This window comes from Agelaius phoeniceus, chromosome 8 (assembly GCF_051311805.1).
Source record: "Agelaius phoeniceus isolate bAgePho1 chromosome 8, bAgePho1.hap1, whole genome shotgun sequence".
NCBI lineage: Eukaryota > Metazoa > Chordata > Aves > Passeriformes > Icteridae > Agelaius > Agelaius phoeniceus.
Window position 1 is genome coordinate 28,026,910 of NC_135272.1, and position 12,158 is coordinate 28,039,067.

Below are 12,158 nucleotides of genomic sequence, written 5' to 3' on the forward strand. Positions count from 1 at the left end.
CCATCAACAAAGTGGTAAATTGGACTCACAACAGCAATACAGGAGTAAAGAACAGAGAAAATAGAATACACGAGAAACAGAAGTTTAGCGCAGCAACTGTGCTGGTCTCTAACAGACACTTAAACATGATATATAATGAAAAATAACTCACTCCTAATTTAAGCAACTAACACAGGAACTTGCTATATTTATGAGCTCTGGATACAGCCTGAGCAAAGACCGAGATTCTGACTCAAAAATTCAAATACCACCCCTCTGTCTCTGTCTGGAGGCAATTTCTCAGTACCACTAGTGCTTGTGCTGAGCTTTGGACCCCATATTTCATGTTTCACTAATTACACAAAGAAAAGGCAAGGAGCTGCCACTCTGCAAAGACTACTTGTCAGGGAAGAACTGGTGCTGATTGCTCCTAGACTATGTGCAGTTTATTTAGGCTTCCAGCTTGGGGAAACCAATGTCACAGTGAAAACCAAGTAACACTACTAACGAGTTGTGGCTGTCAGTTTAGGATGGGATGTGTCAAGCCCATGCTTTACTGGTGTGATAACAACAGGAATCTTTATCCAGCACCACAGGGAAATGAAAAGCTGAAGCAAGATTATACTAATCCAAAGGAATTCAGCTCTATAGGACACTGATCTGCAAACACTTTGGAGATTGAACTAATTTAATTTTTGGACATTTAGCTCCATTCTTACAATAACATTTTTAGGTTGTGGCCTAGCTATTTTTCTAACAAAACATGCACATACACCAACATATGCAGGTCCCAGTGCAGGCCCCCACCTGGTACTTGCCAGATATTCACCCAGCTGATGAAGATGACCTTAACGATAAGAACACCACTGGAGCATGCCAGACCTGGCTTCTATTCTTCTGCTCGTGTTCTGTTCCAAAGACTACTCTGTGATTCACATTGAATTACTGTGCCAAGATGACAGAAAAACCCTTAAATGCAGGAAGTCAGGTAAGGATCATCACTTGATCATTCACGTATGCACTTAGAAATATCCATTCCTTTGGAAAGTATATTGGGTAAAAGGCAAAACATCACAAAGCTCCAGTTTAAACTTTTCTTGGGGTTATGAAAGGCTTCACTCACTATAGGGAATATTCTAGGCAGTGATCTTGCACCATGCCCAGCACCCTCCTCTCTTCTGAAACAACTTTCCTCTCCCAATTATGCATGGCAAACAACAATTTCCCTAAGAAACAATGAGTAGGGACAGTTGGAGGCTTGCAAGGACAAAGACATATGCACTACAAGCAAGCATGGAGCAATAAAACCCAGGAAAATCTCCCTCCCCTCCCATACTCACATCACTTTCAAATCCCAGTCTCCACAGGTCACAAAAATCGACTTGACGCTGGGATCTAAGAGGCCTTCCTTTGCCATCCACTCGTCAACCCTCTGAAAGGAAGGCAAGAAAAGAGGATGAGTTTTGCAGAGACAGGCCGAGCCACAAGAGTTAAACTCAGATAAGCTGCTTGCAATCAAGAGAGAAGAAAATTGTGATCTTATCCAACCTCTCCCTCTCTCTCTTCTCTCTTTGCTTGCCATCTCAACAACAGCACGTTTGGACCTTTGAAGATTTCTGATAGGAGACATCAGGCAACCAGAGGAGAGATGATCTTATCAGACACTGCAGCAGCTCTGCTTGTGGAGGGATGAAAGTTGTGCAGCGTTAACGGGACGATACAACTGTGCTGTTACCTGGCATTTCTCCTCTCCCTGTACCAAAGAGGCTCTTAGGAAACATAACTTTTGTCCCCTCCAGTGAGGAGAAAAGACAGGTATATTGAGATGGCATCCCTCCCCTACAGCATTTCTCACATACACTAATTCATATAGCACCAGGGGGATATGGGAAGGGGAAAAAAATGGAAGGGCTGGGCACACACAGGCACTGTGTGGCAGTAACGAGCAAAGCCAGGTGTCACCTTCCTCTCCAGGCTGGATCCCTCTTTCCTTCTTACAATTCTGAAGAAGTGCTTGTTCAGGGTAGTGTGGATTTAAAGAGGATCCACTATTCCTGATCAGCTTCCCACAGGGAAAGACATTCTGGGTCCTCTTAAAAAATGGGCCATGTTAACCTGGAGAATGCAATCCACCTCAGGGACTAAGGAACTAACCTAGACTAGAAGCCCTGCATAGACACTTAGTCCAGCTACAACTAGCAGATGATGTGCCCAAAATCTTGCAGTGGCAGGCAAAATCAACTGTTATTATGCAACCTCATTAGCAGCATTTTCAATGCTTGAGCAACAGAAATCCCTCCTCTCTTCCCTTGCTTGACACCTTTCACTCCTGAGTAAACCAGCATGCCTCAGAAGCTGCCTGACCTGAATTTCATTTTAATCTAGAAACACGCTGCTGTATGAACACCTTTTCTGTCCAAATAAAAAAAATTTCTACATAAGTGTTTCCACACTCTAAGAAGCTTCCATAGAAACAGAATGAACCATTTTCTGGAATACTCCAGTGGCAATCTACATTCACCCATCCAGGCAAAGAGGGCTCTCCCTCCTGGGGGAAACATGCTCATGGGGGTTTGCATGGATGTGAGACGCCCCCTCTGCAGAGCACCATCTTCAGTCTCATGTCACCAACACAGCCTTTCCTGCCAGGGGTCAATGCTTCTTCCTGTGACTGTACAACATCCCCTGGAGTAAAACTCCCCAGAAAAGCAACATCCAGCTGCTCAGCCACACTCCCTTTGGCTGACAGGATCTCCCAGCCAGCCTCACATGAGCCGGGACAGCAGTGGTAACCTTTCTAAACTCCCTGATGTGAGTGCCCATCAAATGCTGTCTCCGTGGAGGATTTTAACACCTTTAATTTGATTTCCTCAGATAAACAATTGTTGCAATTATTCTGATTAGGAACAATTAGGTTACACAGCAGTGGAAATCCTGACAGAGATGACGCATCAAACACCAACCTGCAGCCCAAGTAGGCTCTGCTTGAGGAGGTTTCCTTCCCTATCTGACTACCAACAAAAGCTATTGATGGAGAAACACTTCCAAGCTAATTAAGCCTTAAATGCTCTAGGAATTCCACATTAAGCAGAAGGTATTATTAGGGCTGTATCTGCATTCACACATCCTTTAGATTAGATTTCAGAGGTATTTTCTTTCTATACTACATGTACTATTGAGCATTTAAATAGGTAGAAAAAATAATTTAATAAAGTACTGAGAGAGGGGAAAAAGAAATGAAAGCAGAATCTCCAGGAGCAGTGGTCTTGAGCAATGTCTTGGTGCTTTAAAACTGGCTCAAGAAAGAATCGCCTCTTCTCCTATCTACTGGCAGGAGTTTGGATATCTTGTCAGCACCCTTGACATGAACAGCTGGAGATGACAGATCAATGGTTCAATAATCTCAGCAGTGTGTCACCAGTGTGACAGCAAATGTTATTCTACTAAAGCTGTAATCATAGTCAAATTACGCGGTTCGATTCTCAGCAAGGGGAGGGTGCAGGGAAAGAGATGAAGAGGGGACTACAAGACCAGAGGTCAGAGTTTGAGAACTAAAGGTTACTCTGCTTACCTCAAGCACTTGCTGGAGGCTTGGCTGTCCATCCACCATGCCTTGAATAATCCCAGTCAGCTGAAACAGAGACAAACAGAAAGCAGTCACCAGAGCAGCACTCAAAAGATCGTTAGAGAGGTCTACTCTCCTGTCTATCTTTCTGCAACCAAAACATGCTCCTGTGACCCACAGGGGTGATGATGAGGAACCAGCCACAGCAGAGTGACCCTGGTAGCTCCCCAGCCACAGGCAAGGGCACAGCTCCATCCCAAACACAGAAATGTAGTGGGGCCCCTACCCACACAACAAAACTGCAAATTCTCAGCATGGCAGGATCCATTTGGGGAGCAGTGTCATGCATCAGCATGACGCCCTTTCTCAACATCCCCCTCAGCAGTTTTGGTGTTGCCTTGATGTACACAGGCACACAGGCACACAGGCAGTGGTAACTACCAAGGTCTCTGGACATTCCTCTGCTGTCACAGTGACACCACAATTTCAGTGTCAGATGAACCAAACAGAGAAGTATTGACAAGTGAGACCTGGAGTGGACCCAGTCATCCTCCCCTGAGCTGGGCAGACAGCATGTCCATGTTCCCATAGTCCATCACAGCATTCCTCAGCAGTTCAAAATTGTATTTAAAATAATGGAATGAAATCTGAAGAAAAGCACTTTCTTCCAGAGCCCTGTCTAGTCTGTTTTCCAGTAGGTTCCTTAGAAGAGGTCCTGCCAACAGATACCCCTACTGACTGCTCCTAGACTGCTCAGCTGTTCAAAGCTAAACACGGGCATTAAAAGATGCAGTCTCAGGGGCCTCTGCCTGTGTCTGCCCAGGAGAGCTTGAGGCACATGGAAAACAGATAAATTTTCTGTCTCCCTTCCAACTGACAAAACTGTCTTTTAACATATTGAATATTGGAGTTCAGTAGCTTGCCATCAATGCACCCAAGTAATTAAAAACATCATTATTAAAACAAGTGCACTATGGGATTTCACTTCATATGGCACTTTCCTGAAGCTACACATCTCACACATTTTCATAAAATAAAGGTCAAGCACAACCTAGAAGCATCCATGCCTCTGGAAGCCACAGCATCCAGTTGAGAGATACTGATGGCCACACCATCACCCAGGAGTAACTCTTCCACACAGACCAGCTCAACCTACTTGTACAACATAAGTCCTCTCACAAACCAGAGGGCTCTGCTTTATTAAGTATGTGGCAACTGAAGGAAGCTAAATGGTTTCTGTCTCTCAGTTTCTTTGGCTGCTTGGCTTACAGCACTGAACTTGGAGGACAGAAAAAGAAATTATATTAAACTCCAATTAAACTGTAATTACATTTAATGAATACCAAATACCTGACTCACTGAATAAACTGTAAGTGGAAAGATTATTCTCTCATAGTGACTCCCATGAAATGGCAATATATACCTTTTAGGGAAAGTATTTTAATTTTAAGAAAACAGAGTTCCTCTAGGTGTGTTTCTCAAGTTCATCAAGACATTATGAAGTGGAATTTTAGGAAAGTGGAGGGACATAGACACTCTTTTATATTTCAGAAACTGTTTTAATATTAATCTCTATTTTAATTGTGTTAACAGCTGCTACCTACAGACTTCCATGCTCTGAGAAGCAAATAGATCTGAGGAACTAATGCATGGCTCTTTAGAGCAGTTTTTAAAGCTCACTGGCATGGTTTTTGCTTTTCTTGCCATGTTTCTCTCCTTGTATTCTTCTGGCAGAGGTGGACAGCTCACCTATTGCAAAGTGCTGGTTCTGCCTTTCAGACAGCAGCTCTACCCAAATCTCTGGAAGTGACTGAAAGGTGTGTTCAGAAAGGAACAGAGAATAGTTTGTTTTGGAAGGGACCTTTAAAGTTCATCCAGTCCAACGTCCCTCACAGTGAGCAGGGACATCTTCAACTACATCAGGCTGCTCACAGCCCCATCCAACCTGACCTTGAATGTTACCTCTCTGGAACCCTGTGCCACTGTTTCATCACCCTCAATGTAAAAATCTTCTTTTGTACACTTAGTTGACTAGTTTAAAGTCATTATTCCTCCTCCTGTCACAATGGGGCCAAGCTGAAAAGTCTATCTTACAGGCTCTCATAAGTAATAAAAAGGTCACAATAAGGTCTCTTGGGAGTATTATCTTCTCCAAGCTGAACAACCCCAAAGCTCCCAGCCTTTCCTCACAGGAGAGGTGTTTCATCCCTCTGCTCATCTTCATAGCCCTCCTCTGAACCTGCTCCAAGAGGTCCAAGTCTTTTCTGTGCTAAGGATGACAGGCAACCTTTCACTATCTCAGCCAGTACTGATGCAAATGGTTTCTACCATTCCAGACACCCTCAGGACTGTATCTGTGGAGCACTGCACCCCTGATGCCATGGAAGGACAGGGTATAATGGCCTCATCCAGACATTTCCCATCAGGAGGAGAGAGGGATATGGAGGCAAATGCAGAGGTGCCACCAAGAGTCACTGCTTATTCTTGCCCAAAACTCCTTCTGTCCTTCCCTGCCAGGCTAGCAAAGCACCAGCCTGTCTGTACAAGGACACATTGCCAAGCATACACACACAAGATTCATGCTGCAGAAATCACACACATGAATACAAAGGAATGTATCTGCTCCATAGGTACATTTAAATACAGGTCAGAGTGCTCAAACTGGACCATATTTCTACTCTCTCATCCTTTCTGATACTTTTTGTTATCAGTTATGTCCATCTGCCACATCCAACCTAGTGCATTGGATCTCTGCAGCATTATCTGGTCTTGCAGCTTTGAAAAGTATAAAACATAAAACTGCACAATTGTAAAATTTCACTGGTTATCCCAAGCAGCATGAGGTACTTGGGAACATAAGCAAGCTATAATGCCTTTATCTTTTTGTATTTTTATTGTCTATTCCTTCAGGAAAAAAATCAATAAAAATTAGTAATAAAAAGAGAGCCAAGTATCGTGAAAAGATCTGTACAAGCACCTTGCATGTAGAGGGAACCTCTCCTTATGCTCCTGGCAAGAACTTTCTTGGGCACCAGAAAAATCATCTGCATCTTCCAAATGGCATGATGGGCTTTATACAACTAGTAACACCTAAGCATTCAGCTCTCCCCTCACAATAACCAAGGTTCATGACCTGTTGTTTTACAGAAGCAGGTCTGGAGAAAGGGGATGAGACGAGGTCTCAGAGTGAGCCAGCACTGGAAGACAGCTCCTGGCCATTGATTTGGGGAGTTGGAGAAACATCCTGTAGCCAGGGGAGAGCACAGACACACCAAAAGGTAAGCAAAGAGATGTCTTGAGGAAGACAACAAGCTCTCCACTCTTCCAAGTACCCTTCCCATGCTGTGCTGCTGTCTTCAAGAAGGAAGAGTGATGGAAGAGGTAATCCAAACCCAAGGAGTAGTGTCAAGCAACCCCAGTAACCTTTCCACACAGTCTACACCAAGCAGTTCTACTGCTTAGCAAAGGCAGAGGGGAGAGAGGAAATCAGCAGCACAGCAGACAGGCTCCCATATAATGTCAACACCAGTGCTTTTGCTAGAGAGTTTATCTGGAAAATCATCGTATTTCTACTCCAAGACAGCTTGCTGATTACCTAAGCACTTGTCTCTGGTGTACCATCTGATAATCAGGCCTGGTCTTTCTTTGTAGACAAAGAGGCAAATAAATCTCAACCTTTGTAAGTAGAGGTGCCTAGACAAAGCCCTTTACTGGCATTTAGCAAAATTAGTATTTTTCAGAAAACATAAACCAGCAGAAAGTCAATAACAAGTGCTGGAGCAGTTCAGGCAGCAGCTCTGCAAGAGCACATCCTGGCTGTGACCCTGGGGTCTCAAGAAAACTTGCACCAGTGGCACAGGGATGATCTCTGCACCTACCTAGTAGCACCCCACTGTTTAGTAAGGTTCACCAGTGGCTCTCAGGGTAGGGTTTCAAATTCAGCCCCATACATGGGCCCCAGGAACAAGCACACCTCCAGCCACGATCCCACTCTTGGGGATCTGCAACAGGCCAGGGGACTGCCAAGCCAGGAAGGATAGGGGCCATGCAGGGCACTAAGTAGCAAGGGGTACCATGTGGGGGTGACCAGGAGCCAGTGACATTAAGGCTAGGATTAAAACCAGCTTCCTAATCCATGCTGTTAATAACAGAGGACTTGCCAAACCTGGTAGTGCAGCCTTTTTGTACCATTGATACACACAGGTGGGGATTCTGCAGTCATTTTGCCTGCTGGCCTCAGTACTGCCCATTTTCACCCAACTCTGGACATGATGCCAGACTGAGGTTCATGGCAGAGTCTGTAGCAGAATCCTGACCTGGGACACCTGTGCCCATCCTGCAAAGCACAGCCATCACAGACACACAGACACATTCAGCTTCACTTGCTTCAAGGCTCCACACAGGAGACACAAACACCTCGTCCAGACCTCCAAGAGCAAGAGAAAACCAAGAAACCATCATTGCAGTGCAGGAGGTCTAGATGGGCTGACTGTTGGTCACAAGGTCATCATCTCTGAATGTCCCTACATTGCAGCAGGCTGGAGGCTCCATTCAGCTCAAAGCAGAACCACAAGCACACACCAAGCAAGTCATGCAGACTCTTGTGCAAGAACAGAGCTGCAGTCTTTAGAAACAGGGGAAAGGATGCAATAGAGAAATTTCCAGAAAAAGGAGTTTTGGTGGGAGTTAATGATAAAACTTCTCTCCAAAATTTAGGTGACTTGCAAAGCCGACATTTTGGGCTCAGCTCTAGAAGATAACGTCTTTAGCAAAGATCAGGTGCAAGCTGTGAGATTTATCACATTTGTACAAGCATATGTCCAGCAAGTCTCATGGGGATAAGGACAGCCAAAGTAGTTGCCCAGCCTTCTAGCATTAAGGTTGCAAAACCATTTCCATTATAACCCTCTGTTCTCACACATTTATAGGTTTCTGAAAGCTCTTCTCTGGGGAATAATGTTTCTGGGCTTAGTCTTTTTTTTTTAAGTTTAAATAAAATACCTTCACATGGTTTGGAGTTACAGCAGAATAAAAATAAGTATTTGTTTTTACAACGTGAAAATATGGAAGGGGCTGGTTGGTTCTGGAGGGGACACAGAGGAGTCATTTTTCATCAGGCTAGTACAGGTGGGACAAGCCCTCCACAGACTTAAACCTGTAGCCACAGAGGTAGGGGAAAACACACCATGGTGTTGATGACAAGACAGGGACAGAATGAAGAACTTGAATACACTGATTCCCACAGTCAGTATTTTAGTGATTGTGCTGGCCAAAATTGAACCATTGGACTGACAGGAAAAAAAGCTCAAAGCAAAAGGAACTTAAAGTTTCTTTTGATGATTATGGCAAGGAGGAAAAACACACTTGGAAAAACAGATAACTTTTTCAGTTGAGTAGAAAACCAAAACCACCCCAAATCAACAACAAAACCAAACCCCTGCTCCTCAACTCCTTTGAACCATCAGGGATCACATTTAGCACCTTCATTCCATATCTGAGGAAAGGTAGCCATAGCTCAAAAGCAGCTGTCCTCAGCAATGAGAGTAAGCAAGTAAAGAGCAATCATTTCAAGTGGCCTGCAATTACAACACCAAAATGAAAGTCTTAAAAATGCAAACATGAATTATCCTACCACTCTGAAGGACTCCCCAGATCCTAACATGTAGGCCCACAGTGCCTCTGAACCACACATCTGCACAGCACTGTCTTTCCTCAGTCCATGCTCTCTTCGACCTTCTCCACCACAGAGGAGAACAGCAAAATTTCAAGAGCTCATAAAGAGGTTACAGGATTTTGAACATCAGCTAACACAAGTGTGTTTGTTTGGTGATCACCCAATTGAGACATTTTTTAGCTGTAAATACAATTATCTTAGTTAGCAGATCACAGCTAGAGTTATTTATGAATCCAAACTGATGTCTTTACACATTACTGCAATAACAAAAAATTATTCTCTTTCTCATTAACTCAAGGCTGGCATGACACACTGCCTTGCAGCTGCACCGTGAAGAGGCGACCTGAGTCCCTGGTGCAATGGAAACCTGCTTCCCAGAGAGACTCTTGGAGCACCAGGGAACCTTTGCACTTTACCTCTGTACAGAAGGGCGTAAGCTGGGGATGCACCACAGGCTGAACATACATGTGAAAGGTGGATTCGATCTCCATCGTCCTGCCATTCAGCTTCAGGATAGGGAATTCGATGATTTCCTGAATAGGGCAAAAAGAAAAGCAGCTGTTCATTTAAAACAAACAAGAAATTAAGATGGAAATGATCCCATCAAGCAAGGTAGCTTGATAATCCCAAACAAAAATAAACTCAACACAAAGCTCTGCAGAAGTGGGAAGGTGGTGCCACAGTACCGAGCACACCCAACACCACCAGAACAGACGAGGATGGTGCCGATGCTCATCGCAGCAGGGACAGGCTGCAAGGAGGTCTCTGTGCTCAGCACTGCAGCTGCACCCATCATTGCCTAGGCTGAACCTAAGGAAGGTGGTCTCACACCAGTCCCATTTGCTACCCAGAGAATATGAAGCTGTACTCACAATGGGCTCACAGTTGTTTAGCAAGGACATCGCAGGGACTGTGCCCTCCCCAAGACCAGTCTCAACCTTTCCAGCCCACCATCCTTTTAGAGGACACCATCACACAGACAACAGGGACTACTGCATGAAGCACCTCCTTCTCTGGAGAGGCTGAGGAGGACTGCCCTCCTCCAACAGACTAGGAAGAGGAGCTGAAAGCTCCCCCCAAATCCATCCCTATGGGATACAGCACAGTAGCAAGCCCTCCTTCATTTTCCTCTTTGTAGCCAATTTATGCTGATAGGGAAATAAAAACGTTCCTTCATCAGAAGAATGTTCAATTATTTGAATAATCAGCAATCAAAAATTTACATGAACCTGTTAATAAAAAGTTTAAACAAATCCAGTTGCGATGGATTTCTCAATTATTAAAAAATATACATGAAATTAAAAAAGCCATCCACTGAATAAAAGCGATAAAATCCTTTGTGTTCACCCCCCTCCTTCTCCATTCCCTTTCTTCCTTCTAGTTTAATGTAAGAGGAGAAGTGACAATTTGTTTGGTGTCTTTAAAGAATAATTTGTCTATGTTATTTAATAGAGATCCATGGCACCAAGGTTCTGGAGTGCAAATGAGCCTGCTGAGTGATATCCATGCAACAAGCCTCTCAAATCACTTCTAGAGAAAAACAGAGAGAGGGAGAGAGAATAAAAAAAATATTGCTTTTTAATATTCAAAAACAGTTTGCAAAATTTAATCAAAGCAGAGCAAAAGCTAACATTTTTACCACTTTGACATTTTTATTAGTGCTTTCATAAATTTTTAAAACATGAATGGAATTAGTTTAACAACAAGAAAAAAAAAACTGCCTGAAAACATCTGGAAGAGACAAATAAGAAATAATAAAAAATGGGAAAAAAAACCCAACTCCTGTGAGTAAAATTAGCATGTGAAAAATGCAGCCGCTGCAGAGGAACTAACACACTTTTTTGGAGCATGGTTGCAACCCTCATGACCTGCAGGCGGAAATTATGGTGAGGTTACACATATGAGCTGATGACATCACCACCCCACCAGGCAGCAGGAGGGCAAGAAGCTGGGTGGGTAAATGGAAACAACAGATAATTTAAATAGCCAGGAGAAACACCCAATTTCCATGGTGGGCAGAGCCCAGAGACAGAGCAGAGCAGCTCCCCAGTCCAGCAGGGACACAGCCCAGACCAGGGCACATGGAGAGCACGTGCTGCTGAGATGGAAAGTTAGAAAAAAATGTAAAAATCAAATAAAGTGTTAACAGTGTGGAAGTGCCCAGGTGTAGACATTGAGCAGGGAAGCTGCACAGGAGGCATGGCTTAAGCATTTCCTCACGGTCTGCCGTGCCACTCCCTGTGCACGCTGTGCTGGATGAGCCAGAGTGGATGGATGGGCACATCCTTCCTTACTGCCATACCACCCCACTGGGAGTCACCAAGTTTTCCCAGGAAAGAGAGCAAATTTGGCCCAGGGGCTCCAAGGGAAGGAGAAGACACATGCCAAACACTTGAGTATTAGCCAGTTTGCCTGTTGTGGTGCAGCCAAACTCACCAGCTTCAGCCACCCAAGAGGACCCATGGAAACCCAAGAGAGTAAGAAATGCTGGATACAGCTGATCCTCCCCTCAAAAGGGCCACCACAGACAGGCTCTGAAAGCAGCAAACTTCTGTTCAGAAGGAAAACAGACTGCGAAGTTTGAAGTCAAAAGACAGGCTGCCATAATAGAGCCAGACTTAACCTCAGAATAATACCATTCCATCTTTCAAATGGGTCTGGGGCATCTCACTGCCCCTTAGGCCCGCATCCCACCCAGATGGTGATCATGGAAGCAGGAAAGCTCACGGCAAGGCAGGGCAAACATTTCCCTTTCCAGAGAGGGACACACACCGGCTGGATTTCATAGCAGGGCTGTGTGGCAATGCTGGAAGGTACTCTAAGGGACCACAAACATCCTCAGTGGCCATCAAGTGGCTGGATGCAAAGCGAGACTGAAAGACAGCCTGCTGCTGATCTGATACACAAAGGTGTCCTTGCCTCCCAGAACCAAAGGCAAAA

The 12,158-nt window shown here is 44.5% G+C and overlaps 1 protein-coding gene across 2 annotated transcripts in view; it reads right to left on the minus strand.

The window, feature by feature from the left end:
• ERI3 (ERI1 exoribonuclease family member 3) overlaps positions 1 to 12,158 on the minus strand; it is a 129,240-nt gene that overhangs the window by 95,762 nt on the left and 21,320 nt on the right. For both annotated transcript variants that reach the window (XM_054638742.2, XM_077182445.1), the window contains exons 3-5: positions 9,635 to 9,751; positions 3,551 to 3,610; positions 1,320 to 1,411 (exon numbers count right to left, since the gene is read on the minus strand). In XM_054638742.2, coding sequence (XP_054494717.1) covers positions 1,320 to 1,411; positions 3,551 to 3,610; positions 9,635 to 9,751 — 269 coding nt within the window. The remainder of the gene's footprint in view (positions 1 to 1,319; positions 1,412 to 3,550; positions 3,611 to 9,634; positions 9,752 to 12,158) is intronic.